General features: G+C 44.3%; 1 protein-coding gene across 13 annotated transcripts in view; it reads left to right on the top strand.

The window, feature by feature from the left end:
* Nucleotides 1–752: 752 nt before the first annotated feature.
* The window catches only part of LOC118378091 (calcium/calmodulin-dependent protein kinase type II subunit beta), an 82,693-nt gene continuing 60,974 nt past the window's right edge, over nucleotides 753–22,471 (top strand). For all 13 annotated transcript variants that reach the window (XM_052525405.1, XM_052525414.1, XM_052525413.1 and 10 more), the window contains exons 1-7: nucleotides 753–1,058; nucleotides 3,074–3,168; nucleotides 12,692–12,751; nucleotides 12,884–12,938; nucleotides 15,237–15,302; nucleotides 16,216–16,288; nucleotides 20,959–21,061. In XM_052525405.1, coding sequence (XP_052381365.1) covers nucleotides 997–1,058; nucleotides 3,074–3,168; nucleotides 12,692–12,751; nucleotides 12,884–12,938; nucleotides 15,237–15,302; nucleotides 16,216–16,288; nucleotides 20,959–21,061 — 514 coding nt within the window. In that variant the 5' untranslated portion in view covers nucleotides 753–996. The remainder of the gene's footprint in view (nucleotides 1,059–3,073; nucleotides 3,169–12,691; nucleotides 12,752–12,883; nucleotides 12,939–15,236; nucleotides 15,303–16,215; nucleotides 16,289–20,958; nucleotides 21,062–22,471) is intronic.

Raw genomic sequence — 22,471 nt, 5'->3', positions numbered from 1 at the left:
ATGAATACAGTCACAGATCATTTTTTAAAGATGAATACAGTCACATACAATTCCTTGAAAATCAAAATGATTGTCTTTCTCAGGTCTGAAGTGTAGAAGCTTTGCTCCTAAGAATAGAGTTATTCGTGATATCAGTGCAGAAGAACAATCCAAGAATAGAGACAATAGCAGTAGCAGCCTATGACTCCATATATCTCATCCATGCCAGGTCAGTTACATCCAGGTCACTTACACTGGTGTTTTAAGTTGCCCAGTTCTTCAAGTGGACTGAAATGGTATATTTAGGAGTTTTTATTCGTCATGCGTTAGAGTCAATTCTATCTTACAAGAGTGGCCAGTTATTGCAGGATACATTTTGCGGTACTGCGTTGAGCACCGGCCCACCTCAAGCACTGATGTTGCCTACCATGGACCAAACTTTGATTTGAATTGGTGTGTCGGGTCATTGAAAAAATACGATAATCAAAGTATAACAGTTTACAGTTTATTTACCTGTCTAACAGTTTCAACACACTAAAACATAGTCCATTTTATTTGGTTAGACCTAAAAAAAATACCTCCATCAATTGTATTGCCTTTAGGCTATAGGTGTTCCAGCTGCTACACATGATTGGTGATGATGCCAAAGCCTGTAAAGAACATATCTGATTCTGATGTGCCAGGTGTTGTCGAGCCGTTGCAATTCCCCCTGGTGGTGGGAAAAGGATGTGTTGAATTTACAGCGCGCTCGCTGGTGCAGAAACGGAGTGAACGGCGATTGAACGACACACGTTCGGAGAGAGAGAGAGAGAGAGAAGCACCACTGCCTCTCCTCCACTCGAATAGCCTACATATCTTGAGGCCTGGTTCCTAGTGCTCTCTGGACAGAAAACGCATTACACCGCGGCATTTTTTTTTTTACATAGAATAACTAGGCTACTATACGGATACATCCAATATAAATTCACTTGAAGACGGATTTATTTTGGGCGCACAACCCCCGCGAATAAACGGAAGATGGCAGTGACTACCTGTACACGTTTTACGGACGATTTCCAACTATATGAAGAACTCGGAAAGTAAGGCGTTTCTGCATTATTGCTTTATGATGGCACCATCATTGTATCCTCATCCTGTTATTCTATGGTTGCTTTGCATAGTTGCATGTCTGCAGATGTGTATGGGTTGTTGGAGCGGCAGCGCAGCGGAATGGGGGTCAGAGCTAATCTCTGATGATCTGTTACGTTCGCAGCAACACAGCTAAACAAAACGCACGTTTTCACTCTGTTTTGAAGTGCAGCCTCGACATGACAATACAATATATAAACTTGAATATTAAAGACAGGCGAGCCTACATTTGATCTGCTTGCTGCATGGTCTGCAATAACAGCATCAGTGGGGACTGGGGACATGATGTAACAGTCTGAAGAGAGAGGAAGTGTGCCAATTTGAGCTGTCAGAGATCAGAGCAGCATGGGATGTTTTGTCATTTGGGTCTTGAGAGAGGATGGAAAGATAGGTGTGTGTGTGTGACTGTGTGTGTGTGACTGTGTATGAGAGAGAGAGAGAGAGAGAGAGAGAGAGAGAGAGAGAGAGAGAGGGTGTGAGAGAGAGACGAGAGAGGGTGAGAGAGAGAGAGAGCGAGAGAGCGAGAGAGAGAAATTCTACCACATAGCAGTATAGGTGTGTCAGGCTGTGCTGGATGGGACTGGGTAGGGGGGAGTATTCTCCTCATTCTCTGTCAGGAGGAGAAACATATTTTATAGATCATAATACATCCTTATGCAAACAGAACTGTAGAGATGGTACCATTATTGAATCCAAACATTTGCTGCACATATTACCATAAAGTGTAGTCCATAATACTAGGAGTTCTATACTAAGAGGTCTGGACCTTTATGGCACAGCGTGTAGTTCATTTGTATATGTAACTGCAGGTTCACTGGCGTGCCTGTGTGTTCTGGCCTGTGTGATTAGCCAGAGACAATCGCCATGCTGTGTGTGTTCTGGCCCGTGTGATTAGCCAGAGACAATCGCCATGCTGTGTGTGTTCTGGCCCGTGTGATTAGCCAGAGACAATCGCCATGCTGTGTGTGTTCTGGCCTGTGTGATTAGCCAGAGACAATCGCCGTGCTGTGTGTGTTCTGGCCTGTGTGATTAGCCAGAGACAATCGCCATGCTGTGTGTGTTCTGGCCCGTGTGATTAGCCAGAGACAATCGCCATGCTGTGTGTGTTCTGGCCCGTGTGATTAGCCAGAGACAATCGCCATGCTGTGTGTGTTCTGGCCTGTGTGATTAGCCAGAGACAATCGCCATGCTGTGGTGGCAGCAGCTGCCCAAAGAGATTACAGGACCTTCATTACAGTTCCTGTAAGGATGGCAGATTGTCCCGTTTTGGTGTGTGTGTGTGTGTGTATCTGTGTGTGTCTCACAAGTCTTTCTCTGCTGTCATAAGCCTGCTGTCTCTGTATATATATATATACTCTTACAGACTCACCTGTCATATAAGTGTGTGTGTGTGTGTGTGAGACCTTGGGGTCTAGTGTAAGCATGAGAGTGTGTGAGACAGTCAGGTTAGAGTGTGTGTGTCTTATTGTGTAACAGTACTAAGGTGTTCTATATATAGCTCAGAGAAAACGACACTGCTGTTTTCCCTGCTGAGTTAGTTATGCAAGCTCCCCCCAAAATACCAGCACTGCTACGGTGCATGCACGCTCTGTCTCACTCTCTCCCTCTCACACAGATGCAGACACACACAAACGGTTGCACGCACACACAAAGAAATCCTTGAAAGACCGTTTCTGTTGTTTTCTCTTGAGTCTTCTCATTTGCATGATGTGCTGCTGTGCTGCTTGTCACATGCCTCACACTCAATGACTCCTTTCAGGAGAAATGTCTTTACTCATGAAAGGCAGATGTGAAAGCAGCAGAGGGGAAGTGGATAAAGATATGCTTTCAACCTGTCCAGTTCTTTAAGATCAGTGGGAATGAAGGAAAGGAGACAAGGAGACAGTAGAGGAAATGACTAGAATATTGAGATGCTGCCAGGGCCAGGTGATGTCTAACACCTGTTTTATCTGCCTTTGTTTCCCAGGGGAGCATTTTCAGTGGTGCGCCGCTGTGTCAAACTTTGTACCGGCCAGGAATATGCTGCCAAAATCATCAATACCAAAAAGCTCTCAGCCAGAGGTGAGACACATACACACACCCACACACAAACAATATGTGCCAACTGACAAATAGCTGCATGGTGGGTAAGCTGTGAAACTATATGATATAAAGTTGGCTTTCTCATCCCTATGCAGTGTGTGTGTAGTGTAAGATATATATAAATGTATACAGTTGGAGTCGGAAGTTTATATACACTTAGGTTGGAGTCATTAAAACTGTGTTTCAACCACTCCACAAATTTCTTGTTAACAACTAATTTTTCCAACAATTATTTACAGACAGATTATTTCACTTATAATTCACTGCATCACAATTCCAGTGGGTCAGAAGTTTACATACACTAAGTTGACTGTGCTTTTAAACAGCTTGGAAAATTCCAGAAAATTATGTCATGGCTTTAGAAGCTTCTGATAGGCTAATTAACATAATTTGAGTCAATTGGAGGTGTACCTGTGGATGTTTTTCAAGGCCTACCTTCAAACTCAGTGTCTCTTTGCTTGACATCATGGGAAAATCTAAAGAAATCAGCCAAGACCTCAGAATTTTTTTTTTTAGACCAACACAAGTCTGGTTCATCCTTAGGAGCAATTTCCAAACAACTGAAGGTAACACGTTCATCTGTACAAACAATAGTACGCAAGTATAAACACCATGGGACCACGCACCCGTTATACCCGCTCAGGAAGGAGACGCGTTCTGTCTCCTAGAGATGAACGCACTTTGGTGCAAAAAGTGCAAATCAATCCCAGAACAACAGCAAAGGACCTTGTGAAGATGCTGGAGGAAACAGGTACAAAAGTATCTATATCCACAGTAAAACAAGTCCTATATCGACATAACCTGAAAGCCGCTCAGCAAGGAAGAAGCCACTGCTCCAAAACCACCATAAAAATGACTACGGTTTGCAACTGCACATAGGGACAAAGATCATACTTTTTGGAGAGATGTTCTCTGGTCTGATGAAACAAAAATGGAACTGTTTCGCCATAATGACCATCGTTATGTTTGGAGGAAAAAGTGGTAGGCTTGCAAGCCGAAAAACACCATCCCAACCGTGAAGCACGGGGGTAGCAGCATCATGTTGTGGGGGTGCTTTGCCACAGGAGGGACTGGTGCACTTCACAAAATAGATGGCATCACGAGGATGGAAAATTATGTGGATATATTGAAGCAACATCTCAAGACATCAGTCAGGAAGTTAAAGCTTGGTCGCAAATGGGTCTTCCAAATGGACAATGACCCCAAGCATACATCCAAAGTTGTGGCAAAATGGCTTAAGGACAACAAAGTCAAGGTATTGGAAGTGGCCATCATAAAGCCCTGACCTCAATCCTATAGAAGATGTGTGGGCAGAACTGAAAAAGCATTTGCGAGCAAGGAGGCCTACAAACCTGACTCAGTTACACCAGCTCTGTCAGGAGGAATGGGCCAAAATTCACCCAACTTATTGTGGGAAGCTTGTGGAAGGCTACCTGAAACATTTGACCCAAGTTAAACAATTGAAAGGCAATGCTACCAAATAGTAATTGAGTGTATGTAAACTTCTGACCTACTGGGAATGTGATGAAAGAAATAAAAGCTGAAATAAATCATTCTCTCTACTATTATTCTGACATTTCACATTCTTTAAAATAAAATGGTGATCCTAACTGATTTAAAACAGGGAATTTTTACTAGGATTAAAAGTCAGGAATTGTGAAAAAGTGAGTTTAAATGTAGTTGGCTAAGGTGTATGTAAACGTCCGACTTCAACTGTATATACAGTACTAGTCAAAAGTTTGGACACACCTACTCAAGTCTTTTTTCTTTACTATTTTCTACATTGTAAAACAATAGTGAAGATATCAAAACTATGAAATAACACATATGGAATCATGTAGTAACCAAAAAAGTATTCAACAAATCAAAATATATTTTATATTTGAGATTCTTCAAAGTAGCCACCCTTTGCCTTGATGACAGCTTACACACTCTTAGCATTCTCTCAACCAGCTTCATGAGGTATTCAACCTGAAATGCATTTCAATTAACTGTTGTGAATATATTTCCTTGTGTTTGAGATAATCAGTTGTGTTGTGACAAGGTAGGGTTGGTATACAGAAGATAGTCCTATTTGGTGAAAGACCAAGTCCATATTATGGCAAGAACAGCTCAAATAAGCAAAGAGAAACAACAGTCCATCATTAACATCAAATCAAATCAAATTTGATATGTCACAAACACATGGTTAGCAGATGTTAATGCGAGTGTAGCGAAATGCTTGTGCTTCTAGTTCCGACAATGCAGTAATATCCAGTATCTAAGTAATCTAACCTAACAATTTCACAATAACTACCTTATAAAAACAAGTGTAAAGGAATGAATAAGAATATGTACATAAATATATATGAATGAGTGATGGTATAGAACGGCATAGGCAAGATGCAGTAGATGGTATAGAGTACAGTATATACATATGAGATGAGTAATGTAGGGTATGTAAACATGTAAAAGTGTCATTGTTTAAAGTGGCTAGTTATACATTTATTACATTCATTTTTCCATTATTAAAGTGGCTGGAGTTGAGTCAGTATGTTGGCAGCAGCCACTCAATGTTAGTGATGGCTGTTTAACAGTCTGTTTAACATCAGTCTGTTTAATCAGTCTGTTTAACAGTCTGATGGCCTTGAGATATAAGCTGTTTTTGAGTCTCTCGGTCCCTGCTTTGATGCACTTCTACTGACCTCGCCTTCTGGATGATAGCGGGGTGAACAGGCAGTGGCTCGGGTGGTTGTTGTCCCTGATGATCTTTATGGCCTTCCTGAAATAGGACAAATATAAGCACCATATTATTATTATTATTATTATTATTAACACAAACCTCTCTCGTCATAAGATATCTCCTATTGGCTAGAAACAGCTGACAAACAGGTGCATCTTACTAGCCTCATGTGAGGTGTGTGTGTGTTTTCTCAGTATGAGAGGGGATAGCCTAGCCAAGCCCACATTGTTTAATTTAGTGTTTTAATATTGTTTGAGGCAGAAAGTTATAATTTGATATTTATAGGGCAGATTTACAGTCTATCAAAATATGAGTGTTCTATGTGTTTGTGTGTGCCTGTGTCCTCATTTCCTTGTGTCCTCTCCAACGTCTCCTTGTCTCCTCTCTTCCTGTTCTATTCATCCTCTGAGCTGAGGAGACTAGAATATGGATGACAAGCTCTTTTAGTTATTCAGGCCTTTGCAGATGGTGGAGGAGACGAGGGAAAGGTAGGGTCAGCGACTGTACATTATTGAGATGCAGCCCCTTGTCTCTAAATTAAGATCTTCAGAGGTTGTCGTGCCATATCTGTTGGCAGTAGAAACGGTTCTACTCTCTTTCCCTCTCTCTCTCTCTACCTCATTCTCTCATCTCTCCCCTTTCTCTCTCTCTTTCTCCCTCTCTCCCTCATTCTCTCTCTCTCCCCTTTCTCTCTGCTCTCTCTCCCCTTCTCTCTTTCTCTCGCTCTCTTCGTCTCTCTATCAAGAGGAGCATAAATTACTGTCTCACTTTGTAGAATCAAGCGGCATCTCAAATATGTTAATGTGAGATTGCAGATCGAGGACACCAGAAGCCCACACACACACATATAGACACACACATACACGCACACACACAATCACGCACACACACACATTTAGAGGCAGTGTGAGGAAAAGGATCAATCAGCCAAATGCATCTGCTTTCTCTGGTTAGCTTGAGCTACTGATGAGCAGACTACTCATTCTCTATCTCTCGATCTATCATTCTCTCCATCCCTCCCTCTCTCTCTCTCTATCATTCTCTCTCCATACCTCACTCTCTCTGTCTCTCATTCTCTCTCTCATTCTCTCTGCAACACACACACACATACATACATACATACATACATACATACATACATACATACATACATACATACATACATACATACATACATACATACATACATACATACATACATACATACATACATACATACTACATACATATACATGTATAAATATATATATATATATATAAACACACACTGAGTGTACAAAACTTTATGAACACCTGCTCTTTCCATGACATAGACTGACTAAATGAATCCAGGTGAAAACTATGATCCCTTATTGATGTCACTTGTTAAATCCACTTCAATCAGTGTAGGTGAAGGGGGGAAACAGGTTGAAGAATGATTTTTACACCTTGAGACAATTGAGACATGGATTGTATGTGTGACATTCAGAGGGCGAATGGGCAAGACAAAATATATAAGTGCCTTTGAACAGGGTATGTTAGTAGGTGCCAGGCGCACTGGTTTGTGTCAAGAACCGCAACGCTAATGGGTTCTTCACACTCAGCAGTTTCCCAGGTGTATCAAGAATGATCCACCACCTAAAGGACATCCAGCCAACTGGACACAACTGTGGGAAGCATTGAAGTCAACATTTGCCAGCACCAGTCAAAAGTTTGGACACACCTACTCATTCAAGTACTCACCTACAATTTTCTACATTGTAAAATAATAGTGAAGACATCAAAACTATGAAATAACACATATTGAATAATGTAGTAACCAAATAAGTGTTAAACAAATCCAAATATATTTTATATATGAGATTCTTAAAAGTAGCCACCCTTTGCCTTGATGACAGATTTGCACACTCTTCGCATTCTCTCAACCAGCTTCACCTGGAATGCCTTTCCAACAGTCTTGAAGGAGTTCCCACATATGCTGAGCACTTTTGGCTGATATTCCTTTACTCTGCAGTCCAACTCAACACAAACCATCTCAATTGGGTTGAGGTCAGGTGATTGTGGAGGCCTGGTCTTCTGATGTAGTATTCCATCACTCTGCTTCTTGGTAAAATAGCCATTACACAGCTTGGAGGTGTGTTGGGTCATTGTGCTGTTGAAAAACAGTTGATAGTCCCACTCTGCACAAACCAGCTAGGATGGCGTATCGCTGCAGAATGCTATGGTAACCATGCTGGTTAAATGTGCCATAAATTCTAAATAAATCACAGACAGTGTTACCAGCAAAGCCCCCCCAAACCATCACACCTCCTCCATACTTCACGGTGGGAACCCCACATGCAGAGATCATCTGTTCATCTACTCTGCATCTCAGAAAGACATGGTGGTTGGAAACAAAAATATCAAATTTGAACTCATCAGACCAAAGGACAGATTTTCACCAGTCTAATGTTAATTTCTCGTGTTTCTTGGCCCAAGCAAGTCTCATCTTATTATTGGTGTCCTTTAGTAGTGGTTTCTATGCAGCAATTTAGACCATGAAGGCCTGATTTACAGTCTCCTCTGAACAGTTGATATTGAAATGTGTCTGTTACTTGAACTCTGTGAAGCATTTATTTGGGCTGCAATTTCTGAGGCTGGTAACTCGAATTAACTTATCCTCTGCAGCAGAGGTAACTCTGGGTATTCCTTTCCTGTGGCGATCTTCATGAGAGCCAGTTTCATCATAGTGCTTGATGGTTTTTGCGATTGCACTTGAAGAAACTTTAAAAGTTCTTGATATTTTCAGTATTGACTGACCTTCATGTCTTATCTACCTAGAGAATTCTCTTCGATTATAATCACAGCCGCATATATCCCCCCCAAGCAGACACATCGATGGCCCTGAACAAACTTTATTTGACTCTATGTAAACTGGAAACCACATATCCTGAGGCTGCATTTATTGTAGCCAAGGCTAATCTGAAAACAACGCTCCCTACTAAATTATATCAGCATATCGATTGTGCAACCATGGCTGGCAAAACCTTAGATCATTGTTATTCTAACTTCTGCGACACATATAAGGCCCTCCCCAGCCCTCCTTTCAGAAAAGCTGACCACGACTCCATTTTGTTGCTCGCTGCCTATAGACAGAAACTAAAACAGGAAGCTCCCGCACTCAGGTCTGTTCAACGCTGATCCGACCAATCGGATTCCACGCTTCAAGATTGCTTCGATCACGTGGACTGGGATATGGACTGGGAACAACAACATTGATGTATACGCTGATTCGGTGAGCAGGTTTATTAGCAAGTGCATCGCTGATGTTGCGTCCACAGCGTGTATTAAAACATTCCCCAACCAGAAACCGTGGATTGATGGCAGCATTCGTGCAAAACTGAAAGTGCGAACCACTGCTTTTAATCAGGGCAAGGTGATCGGAAACATAACCGAATACAAACAGTGTAGCTATTCCCTCTGCAAGGTAATCAAACAAGCTAAGGGTCAGCATAGAGACAAAGTAGAGTCGCAATTCAACGGCTCAGACACGAGAGGTATGTGGCAGGGTCTACAGTCAATCACGGACTATAAAAGGAAAACCAGCCCCGTCGAGGACCAGGATGTCTAGCTCCCAGACAGGCTAAACAACTTCTTTGCTCGCTTTGAGGACACTACAGTGCCACTGACACGGCCCGCTACCAAAACCTGCGGACTCTCCTTCACTGCAGCCGACGTGAGCAAAACATTTAAATGTGTTAACAATTGCAAGGCTGCAGGCCCAGATGGCATCCCCAGCCGCGTCCTCAGAGCATGCACAGACCAGCTGGCTGGTGTGTTTACGGACATATTCAATCAATCCTTATCCCAGTTTGCTGTTCCCGCATCCATCAAAAGGGCCACCATTGTCCCTGTTCCCAAGAAAGCTAAGGTAACTGAGCTAAACGACTACGGCCCCGTAGTACTCACTTCTGTCATCATGTAGTGCTTTGAGAGACTAGTCAAGGACCATATCACCTCCACCCTACCTGACACTCTAGACCCACTCCAATTTGCTTACCACCCCAATAGGTCCACAGACGATGCAATCGCAATCACACTGCACATTGCCCTAACCCATCTGGACAAGAGGAATACCTATGTGAGAATGCTGTTCATCGACTGCAGCTCAGCATTTAACACCATGGGACCCTCCAAACTCGTCATCAAGCTCGAGACCCTGGGTCTCGACCCCGCCCTGTGCAACTGGGTCCTGGACTTCCTGACGGGCCGCCCCCCAGGTGGTGAGGGTAGGTAACAACATCTCCACCCCGCTGATCCTCAACACTGGGGCCCCACGAGTGCATTCTGAGCCCTCTCCTGTATTCCCTATTCACCCACGACTGTGTGGCCATGCACGCCTCCAACTCAATCATCAAGTTTGCAGACGACAATACAGTGGTAGGCTTGATTACCAACAACGATGAGATGGCTATAGGGAGGAGGTGAGGGCCCTCGGAGTGTGGTTTCAGGAAGATAACTTCACACTCAACGTCACAAAGCAAAGGAGATGATTGTGGCCTTCAGGAAACAGCAGAGGGAGCATCCCCCTATCCACATCGAGGGGACAGTAGTGGAGAGGGTATAAAGTTTTAAGTTCCTCGGCGTACACATCACGGACAAAGTGAAATGGTCCACCCACACAGACAGCGTCGTGAAGAAGGCACAGCAATGCCTCTTCAACTTCAGGAGGCTGAAGAAATTTGGCTTGTCACCAAAAACACTCACAAACTTTTACAGATGCACAATCGAGAGCATCCTGTCGGGGTGTATCACCGCCTGCTACTGCAACTGCTCCACCCATAACCATAAGGCTCTCCAGAGGGTAGTGAGGTCTGCACAACGCATCACCGGGAGCAAACTACCTGCCCTCCAGGACACCTACACCACCCGATGGGCTAGGCTGAACTGGGCTAGGCTGAACATGCTCCTGGTATAACTGGGCTAGGCTGAACAGGCTCCTGGTATAACTGGGCTAGGCTGAACATGCTCCTGGTATAACTGGGCTAGGCTGAACATGCTCCTGGTATAACTGGGCTAGGCTGAACAGGCTCCTGGTATAAATGGGCTAGGCTGAACATGCTCCTGGTATAACTGGGCTAGGCTGAACATGCTCCTGGTATAACTGGGCTAGGCTGAACAGGCTCCTGGTATAAATGGGCTAGGCTGAACAGGCTCCTGGTATAACTGGGCTAGGCTGAACAGGCTCCTGGTATAACTGGGCTAGGCTGAACAGGCTCCTGGTATAACTGGGCTAGGCTGAATAGGCTCCTGGAATAACTGGGCTAGGCTGAACAGGCTCCTGGTATAACTGGGCTAGGCTGAACAGGCTCCTGGTATAACTGGGCTAGGCTGAACAGGCTCCTGGTATAACTGGGCTAGGCTGAACTGGCTGGGTTGTATTGTGTAGAGTTTTAGTTCCCATTACTAAGTTTGCAGTGGGACTTCCTGACAGTGTAATCTGACACAGCAGATCTTGTATAGTGGTAGGGCTTCTGGACCACACCCCTGGAAGCGTGGGTTCAAACCCAGAATGCACTTTTCCATCCTAAATTGGTGCCACCTGACCATCTGAGGGAATGGTCAGGGAACAGCCAGCCACATCCACACCCAAGGACCCTGGTGTGAGAACCACTGGTCTAGAGGAGGAGGTGGAGCTGACCTCTGACAGGACCTAACATCTGGGATATGTATGGATTATGTACATACACTTTCCTACGGGATAAAATAGGTTGTCTGCGCCAATATTGATTCCTCTTGATTCCTCTGCTCATCCTGGGGTTTATTATGGATCTCCATTAGATCTTGCCAAGGCAGCAGCTTCTCTTCTTGGGGTTTATTATGGATCCCCATTAGTTCTTGCCAAGGCAGCAGCTACTCTTCCTGGGGTTTATTATGGATCCCCATTAGTTCTTGCCAAGGCAGCAGCTACTCTTCCTGGGGTTTATTATGGATCCCCATTAGTTCTTGCCAAGGCAGCAGCTACTCTTCCTGGGGTTTATTATGGATCCCCATTAGTTCTTGCCAAGGCAGCAGCTACTCTTCCTGGGGTTTATTATGGATCCCCATTAGTTCTTGCCAAGGCAGCAGCTACTCTTCCTGGGGTTTATTATGGATCCCCATTAGTTATTGCCAAGGCAGCAGCTACTCTTTCTGGGGTTTATTATGGATCCCCATTAGTTATTGCCAAGGCAGCAGCTACTCTTTCTGGGGTTTATTATGGATCCCCATTAGTTATTGCCAAGGCAGCAGCTACTCTTTATGGGGTTTATTATGGATCCCCATTAGGTATTGCCAAGGCAGCATCTACACTTCCTGGGGTCCGGAAAACTTAAGGCAGTTATACAATTTCAAAAACATTACAATACATTCATTACAGAATTTATAACACACTAAGTGTGTGCCCTCAGAACAGTTCTCCACTACCACATATCTATTCTTTATCTCTCCCCTCCTCTGTTCTCCTCCTCTCTCTCCATCCCTCCATCTGAAGCTATAGTAAGGGGAGTTAATATGGGGCAGTTGAAACCCTCAGGGTATCTACTGTATATACAACACACTGTGTGTGTGTGGGCAAGTGTGTGTGTGTGTGTGTGTGTGTGTGTGCACGTGCGTATATTGATGGGGACTTTATATACTAAAATATTGCTCACCTTCTGTTGAATACACTTACATTGTATAAAAGCTCTGATTTCCTCCTTCGTGGTAATGATATGATATATCATATTGTACCATATTATTATATCATTGTATCAATATTATATCTTCTTATTCTCTCCTCAGATCACCAGAAGCTGGAGAGGGAAGCCAGGATCTGCAGATTGCTCAAACACTCCAATATCGGTCAGTACCTATAACTCTCTCTCTCTCTCTCTCTGCTGCTGGGGCTGCAGCACAGGAAGAATATGAGAATATGTTTTCTGCTGATGTTCTCAACCAATAGCTGTCTCTCTCTCTCTCTCTTTCTCTCTCTAGTTCGTCTCCATGACAGCATATCAGAGGAGGGCTTCCACTACCTTCTGTTTGACTTGTGAGTGGCAGTGCTCTCCTCCCTCTCTCCTCCCTCTCTCCTCTCCTCTCTCTCTCCTCCCTCTCTCCTCTCTTCCCTCAATATCTTTTATCCCTCCCTTCTTCTTCTATCCTTCCTCTTCTACTTCCATCCCATTTTCCTGCATTTTCTTCTCACCTTCCTTCTCATTGCCCTCTTCTCTCATCCTCCCCCTCTCCTCTTCCTCCTTCTTCTTCTCTCATCCTCCCCCTCTCCTCTTCCTTCTTCTTGTTGTCTCATCCTCCCCCTCTCCTCTTCCTCCTTCTTCTTCTCTCATCATCCCCCTCTCCTCTTCCTCCTTCTTCTTCTCTCATCCTCCCCCTCTCCTCTTCCTCCTTCTCCTTCTCTCATCCTCCCCCTCTCCTCTTCCTCCTTCTTCTTCTCTCATCCTCCCCCTCTCCTCTTCCTCCTTCTTCTTCTCTCATCCTCCCCCTCTCCTCTTCCTCCTTCTCCTTCTCTCATCATCCCCCTCTCCTCTTCCTCCTTCTCCTTCTCTCATCATCCCCCTCTCCTCTTCCTCCTTCTCCTTCTCTCATCATCCCCCTCTCCTCTTCCTCCTTCTCCTTCTCTCATCCTTCTCCTCTTACTCTTTCTCCTTCCTTCTCTCATCATCCCCCTCTCCTATTCCTCCTTCTCTCATCATCCCCCTCTCCTCTTCCTCCTCCTTCTCTCATCCTCTTCCTCCTCATTCTCTCATCCTCCTCCTCTCCTCTTCCTCCTTCTCTCATCCTCCCCCTCTCCTCTTCCTCCTTCTCCTTCTCTCATCATCCCCCTCTCCTCTTCCTCCTTCTCCTTCTCTCATCATCCCCTTCTCCTCTTCCTCCTTCTCCTTCTCTCATCATCCCCTTCTCCTCTTCCTCCTTCTCCTTCTCTCATCATCCCCTTCTCCTCTTACTCTTTCTCCTTCCTTCTCTCATCATCCCCCTCTCCTATTCCTCCTTCTCTCATCATCCCCCTCTCCTCTTCCTCCTCCTTCTCTCATCCTCTTCCTCCTCATTCTCTCATCCTCCTCCTCTCCTCTTCCTCCTTCTCTCATCCTCCCCCTCTCCTCTTCCTCCTTCTCTCATCCTCTCCTCTTCCTCCTTCTTCTCTAATCCTCCCCCTCCTCTCTTCCTCCTTCTCTCCCCCTCCCCCTCTCCTCCTTCTCTCCTCTTTTTCTCTCCTCTCCCCGTTTCCAAGGAGATCTTTCCCTATTACATAACCATCCTCCTCTTTGCACATGCTCAGTTCCATCTTTAGCCTTGCACATACGCACACACATACATGCACACACACACGCACGTATGCACACGCACGTATACACACACACACACACACACACACACACACACACACACACACACACACACACACACACACACACACACACACACACACACACACACACACACACACACACACACACACAAACTCCCCTGCAGTGGAACCTGTCTCCATGGCAACCAAGCCAGAGAGATCCCTGCAGAGCTGGGGTTTCCCCTAACGAGGACATCCCCCTCCGCTGTGTGATTGTATATGTGCGTTCGTATGTGTCTGTGTGTCAACTAGTGTCTGTGTGTCAACTAGTGTCTGTGTTTCAACTAGTGTCTGTGTGTCAACTAGTGTCTGTGTGTCAACTAGTGTCTGTGTGTCAACTAGTGTCTGTGTGTCAACTAGTGTCTGTGTGTCAACTAGTGTCTGTGTGTCAACTAGTGTCTGTGTGTCAACTAGTGTCTGTGTTTCAACTAGTGTCTGTGTTTCAACTAGTGTCTGTGTGTCAACTAGTGTCTGTGTGTCAACTAGTGTCTTTGTGTTAGCTAGTGTGTGTGTCAACTAGTGTCTGTGTGTTAGCTAGTGTGTGTGTCAACTAGTGTCTTTGTGTTAGCTAGTGTGTGTGTCAACTAGTGTCTTTGTGTTAGCTAGTGTGTGTGTCAACTAGTGTCTGTGTGTTAGCTAGTGTGTGTGTCAACTAATGTCTGTGTGTCAACTAGTGTCTGTGTGTCAACTAGTGTCTGTGTGTTAGCTAGCCTGTGTGTTAGCTAGTGTCTGTGTGTTAGCTAGTGTCTGTGTGTTAGCTAGTGTCTGTGTGTTAGCTAGTGTCTGTGTGTTAACTAGTCTGTGTGTTAGCTAGTGTCTGTGTGTTAGCTAGTGTCTGTGTGTTAACTAGTCTGTATGGTAACTAGTGTATGTGTGTTAGCTAACCAGTGTGTTAGCTAGTGTCTGTGTGTTAACTAGTCTGTATGGTAACTAGTGTATGTGTGTTAGCTAACCTGTGTGTTAACTAGTGTCTGTGTGTTGTAGGGTGACAGGTGGAGAGCTGTTTGAGGACATTGTGGCCAGAGAGTACTACAGTGAAGCAGATGCCAGGTAAACACCTTTTACGCAGTACACCCTCTTTATCCATCCATCCATTCTCTATCACATGCTCTCTCTCTCTCTTTTTCTCTCTCTTTCTCTCTCTCTCTCTCTCTCCTGTTCAATGTTACTCTCAGTTTACCTTGTAGAATAGATTTTCATTGCACTGAGCACTTCTCCTCAGCTTGCACAGACACGCACAGACTCACGCACACACACACACAGACCGACACAGCCTTGCCCCGCAGGAATTTGACTGCGGAGGTGTTGTGTGTGTGTGTGTGTGTGGGAGGGACAGAGAGAGAGAGAGAGAGAAAGAGAGAGAGAATACATATTTCACTGTGTGTAAATCCTAGCTGCATTGCTCTACGCTGTGTGTCTGTTCTGATTTTTTCCTACTTTCCATGTGTCCTCTGTCGGTCTCTCTGTCTCTCCGAGACTGGTAGTGTGTTGCTCATGGCAACCTATGCAAAAAAAAAAAAGAGAAATGAAAGTCAGAGAGAGAACCTGTTCTCATTTTTATTATGCAGTTTTTATATAAAAAAACAGAGGCAAAGTCACCAAGTTAGACATCTCTTTCACAGACAGACAGACAGACAGACAGACAGACAGACAGACAGACAGACAGACAGACAGACAGCAGTTCATTCCTACGCTGCTTGATTCCTAGAACAGTGCATTTCCTTTTCATCATCTCTCTGACAGGTGTTCACAAGGTGTTCACACACAATACTTGAAAGTTGAGGGGCGCTTGATTTAGCTTGACTTTTGCACTTTTGGGACTAAAATAGAATTGGACAGAATACTTTATTGCCCTCTAGAGGTAATTTGTCTAGCACATTTTAAGAGCACTGCAATACACCACACAAAACGCAGATGCAGCACACTGACAGACTAACCCACTCCCCCTGGTGTTGTCATACAGTCACTGCATCCAGCAGATCCTGGAGGCTGTGTTACACTGTCACCAGTCGGGCGTGGTACACAGAGATCTCAAGGTGAGTTAACTGTGTGTGTGCTCTCCACCTGTTCCCTCTGAGATAGATCTGCTGTCTGTGCTGACATTATTATACAACAGTCCTACTGGGATTAACACTGTGTTTGTGTGAGAGTGTTTGCGTATGTGTGAGAGTGTTTGCGTGCGTGTGTGTGAGTGTGTGTCAAGAGTGTTGAAATGTTATGAGCAGTAACTTTTAGAGGGAAGTCTTCTAGATCAGGTTTGCAGAACTGTCATTAGATGAAGAAACGGCATGCGTCTGTGAAATCATTGATTTCCCTAGTGGGTGTTTATTAAGTTACCAGCAGAACGGTGACTGAAACTATGGTTTTTATTTTAAACATTCATCAATAACTCACATGACACACACACACACACTGGGAATACTGCAGTATACCTAACACAGGGGCTGTAAACACAGGTTGTAGATAACACAGGGGCTGTAAACACAGGTTGTAGATAACACAGGGGCTGTAAACACAGGTTGTAGATAACACAGGGGCTGTAGATAACACAGGGGCTGTAGATAACACAGGGGCTGTAAACACAGGTTGTAGATAACACAGGGGCTGTTAGTAACACAGGGGCTGTTAGATAACACACAGGTTGTAGATAACACAGGGGCTGTTAGATAACACAGGGGCTGTTAGATAACACACAGGTTGTAGATAACACAGGGGCTGTTAGATAACACACAGGTTGTAGATAACACAGGGGCTGTAGATAACAAAGGAGCTGTAGATAACACAGGGGCTGTTAGATAACACACAGATTGTAGATAACACAGGGGCTGTTAGATAACACAGGGGCTGTTAGATAACACACAGGTTGTAGATAACACAGGGGCTGTTAGATAACACACAGGTTGTAGATAACACAGGGGCTGTTAGATAACACACAGGTTGTAGATAACACAGGGGCTGTTAGATAACACACAGGTTGTAGATAACACAGGGGTTGTAGATAACACAGGGGCTGTTAGATAACACACAGGTTGTAGATAACACAGGGGCTGTTAGATAACACAGGGGCTGTAAACACAGGTTGTAGATAACACAGGGGCTGTAGATAACACAGGAGCTGTAGATAACACAGGGGCTGTAGATAACACAGGAGCTGTAGATAACACAGGGGCTGTTAGATAACACAGGGGCTGTTAGATAACACACAGATTGTAGATAACACAGGGGCTGTTAGATAACACACAGGTTGTAGATAACACAGGGGCTGTTAGATAACACACAGGTTGTAGATAACACAGGGGCTGTTAGATAACACACAGGTTGTAGATAACACAGGGGCTGTTAGATAACACACAGGTTGTAGATAACACAGGGGCTGTTAGATAACACACAGGTTGTAGATAACACAGGGGTTGTAGATAACACAGGGGCTGTTAGATAACACACAGGTTGTAGATAACACAGGGGCTGTTAGATAACACACAGGTTGTAGATAACACAGGGGCTGTTAGATAACACACAGGTTGTAGATAACACAGGGGCTGTTAGATAACACACAGGTTGTAGATAACACAGGGGCTGTTAGATAACACACAGGTTGAAGATAACACAGGGGCTGTTAGATAACACACAGGTTGTAGATAACACAGGGGCTGTTAGATAACACAGGGGCTGTTAGATAACACAGGGGCTGTTAGATAACACAGGGGTTGTAGATAACACAGGGGTTGTAGATAACACAGGGGCTGTTAGATAACACAGGGGTTGTTAGATAACACAGGGGCTGTAGATAACACAGGGGCTGTTAGATAACACACAGGTTGTAGATAACACAGGGGCTGTTAGATAACACACAGGTTGTAGATAACACAGGGGCTGTTAGATAACACACAGGTTGTAGATAACACAGGGGCTGTTAGATAACACACAGGTTGTAGATAACACAGGGGCTGTTAGATAACACACAGGTTGAAGATAACACAGGGGCTGTTAGATAACACACAGGTTGTAGATAACACAGGGGCTGTTAGATAACACAGGGGCTGTTAGATAACACAGGGGCTATTAGATAACACACAGGTTGTAGATAACACAGGGGTTGTAGATAACACCGGGGCTGTTAGATAACACAGGGGCTGTTAGATAACACAGGGGCTGTAGATAACACAGGGGCTGTTAGATAACACACAGGTTGTAGATAACACAGGGGCTGTTAGATAACACAGAGGTTGTAGATAACACAGGGGCTGTAGATAACACAGGGGCTGTTAGATAACACAGGGGCTGTTAGATAACACACAGGTTGTAGATAACACAGGGGCTGTTAGATAACACAGGGGCTGTTAGATAACACACAGGTTGTAGATAACACAGGGGCTGTTAGATAACACACAGGTTGTAGATAACACAGGGGCTGTTAGATAACACACAGGTTGTAGATAACACAGGGGCTGTTAGATAACACAGGGGCTGTTAGATAACACACAGGTTGTAGATAACACAGGGGCTGTTAGATAACACAGGGGCTGTTAGATAATACAGGGGATGTAGATAACACAGGGGCTGTTAGATAACACACAGGTTGTAGATAACACAGGGGCTGTTAGATAACACAGGGGCTGTTAGATAATACAGGGGCTGTTAGATAACACAGGGGCTGTTAGATAACACAGGGGCTGTAGATAACACAGGGGCTGTTAGATAACACAGGGGCTGTAGATAACACGGGCTGTTAGATAACACAGGGGCTGTAGATAACACAGGGGCTGTAGATAACACAGGGGTTGTAGATAACACAGGGGTTGTAGATAACACAGGGGTTGTAGAGTGCCTTTCAAAACTATTCACCCCCCTTGGCGTTTTTCCTATTTTTTTGCATTACAACTTCTAATTGAAATAGATTTTTATTTGGATTTCATGTATTGGGTACACACAAAATAGTCCAAATTGGTGAAGTGAAATGAAAAAAACAACTTGTTTCAAAAAAAATTTAAGAATGGAAAAGTGGTGCGTGCATATGTTTTCACCCCCTTTGCTATGAAGCCCCTAAATAAGATCTGGTGCAACCAATTACCTTCAGAAGTCACATAATTCGTTAAATAAAATCCACCTGTGTGAAATCTAAGTGTCACATGATCTGTCACATGATCTCAGTATATATACACCTGTTCTGAAAGGACACCACTAAGCAAGGGGCTCCACCAAGCAAGCATCACCATGAAGACCAAGGAGCTCTCCAAACAGGTCAGGGACAAAGTTGTGGAGAAGTACAGATCAGGGTTGGGTTGTAAAAAAATATCTGAAACTTTGAACATCCCACAGAGCATCATTAAATCTATTATTAAAAAATGAAAAGAATATGTCACCACAACAAACCTGCCAAGAGATGGCCGCCCACCAAAACTCACGGGCCAGGAAAGGAGGGCATTAATCAGAGAGGAAACAAAGAGACCAAAGATAACCTGAAGGATCTGTCCCAAAGAGCTGGGCTTTACAGAAAAGTGGCCAGAAAAAAGCTTTTGGGCCATCAAGGAAAATGCTATGTCTGGCGCAAACCCAACACCTCTCATCACCCCAAGAATACCATCCCTATAGTGAAGCATGGTGGTGGCAGCATCATGCTGTGGGGATGTTTTTTATCGTCAGGGACTGGGAAACTGTTCAGAATTTAAGGAATGATGGATGGCGCTAATTACAGAGAAATTCTTGAGGGAAACCTGTTTCAGTCATCCAGAGATTGGGACGGAGGTTCACCTTCCAGCAGGACAATGACCCTAAGCATACTGCTAAAGCAACACTCGAGTAGTTTAAGGGGAAACACTGTAGATAACACAGGGCTGTAGATAATATAGTGGTTGTAGAAAACACAGGGGTTGTAGAAAACACAGGGCCTGTAGATAACACCGGGGCTGTAGATGGCCGAGGGCCAACTTCCATTACTGTTTATTAGATTACCTTCAAAGTTTGTGGTCTCTACAGCACCCCCCCCCCCCTCTCTCACCCACTTTCTCAGCCTAACTTCCATCAGAGCAACCTAACCTACTTAGTAATCATCACTGCAGCAAAACAGACAAGTTATTGTCTGTGTGTTGGTGATAGTGAGGTTGAATGATGATCCATAGCTCATTGAATCAGCCCACTCTGCTGCCTGTGTATGTACATAATAATACAATACTACCCTGCCTCTTGTTCCCCTCAATGACCCTAAAATACACACACACACACACACACACTGTGCGTGTGTGTGTATGTGTGTGTGTGTGTGTGTGTGTGTGACACTGCTACTGTAGAACCTTGTCTGTGTGTGTGTGTGTGACACTGCTACGGTAGATCCTTGTCTGTGTGTGTGTGTGTGTGTGTGTGTGTGTGTGTGTGTGTGTGTGTGTGTGTGTGTGTGTGTGTGTGTGTGTGTGTGTGTGTGTGTGTGTGTGTGTGTGTGTGTGTGTGTGACACTGCTACGGTAGACCCTTGTCTGTGTGTGTGACACTGTTAGCACTGGCAACCACAGTAGCAGTGCCACAGCTGTTACAGACAGATTGGTTCCTAATAAATACATAAAATAAATGACTGTTAATGATTGGACCATCTGTGTGTGGATGTGGGTGTAAGTGCAAGTGTGTTACTACTACATGATTTTATGCCCAGCACCCCACGAGAAGTGATGTGTGTGTGTGTGTTTGACTTCTTGTCCCATCTGTCCCCTATGTAGCCAGAGAACCTCCTGCTGGCCAGTAAGTGTAAGAATGCTGCAGTGAAGCTGGCTGACTTTGGATTGGCCATCGAGGTGCAGGGAGACCAACAGGCATGGTTCGGTACGTCACACACTCACGCACCCACATACATACATACACACACATAAAACCCACATACATACATACACACACATAAAACCCACATACATACACACACACACACACACACACACACACACACACACACACACACACACACACACACACACACACACACACACACACACACACACACACACACACACACACACACACACACATACACACACACATACATACACACACACACATAAACACCCACATACATACACACACACACACATACACATAAACACCCACATACATACATACATACACACACATAAACACCCACACACACACACACACACACACACACACACACACACACACATAAACACCCACGTACATACATACATACACCCACATACATACATACACACACACACATAAACACCCAAACACATACACACACACACACACATAAACACCCACATACATACACACACACATAAACACCCACATACATACACACACACATAAACACCCACATACATACACACACACACATAAACACCCACATACATACACACACACACATAAACACCCACATACATACACAAACACACACACACAAAAACACACATATACACACACACACACACATAAACACCCACATACATACACACACACACACATAAACACCCACATACATACACACAGACACACATAAACACCCACATACATACACACACACACACACATAAACACCCACATACATACACACACACACATAAACACCCACACACACACACACACACACACATAAACACACATACACACACACACACATAAACACCCACATACATACACACATACACACACACATAAACACATAAACACACACACACACACACACACACACACACACACACACACACACACACACACACACACACACATAAACACCACACATACACACACACACACACACAACACACACACATAAACACCCACATACATACACACACACATAAACACACACATAAACACCCACATACATACATACACACATACACATAAACACCCACATACACACACACACACACACACACACACACACACACACACACACACACACACACACACACACACACACACACACACACACACACACACACACACACACACACACACACACACACACACACACATAAACACCCACATGCATACACACAGACACACGTAAACACCCACATACATACACACACACATACACACACACATAAACACCCACATACATACACACACATATAAACACCCACATAATACACCACACACATAAACACCCACACACACACATAAACACCCACATACATACACAGAAACACCCAAACACATACACACACACACACACACACACATAAACACCCACATACATACATACACACA

This window comes from Oncorhynchus keta, chromosome 9 (genome assembly GCF_023373465.1).
Source record: "Oncorhynchus keta strain PuntledgeMale-10-30-2019 chromosome 9, Oket_V2, whole genome shotgun sequence".
Classification (NCBI taxonomy): Eukaryota; Metazoa; Chordata; class Actinopteri; order Salmoniformes; family Salmonidae; genus Oncorhynchus; species Oncorhynchus keta.
Note: the sequence above shows the minus strand (reverse complement) of the source record. Positions and strands in the feature narration are given on the sequence as shown.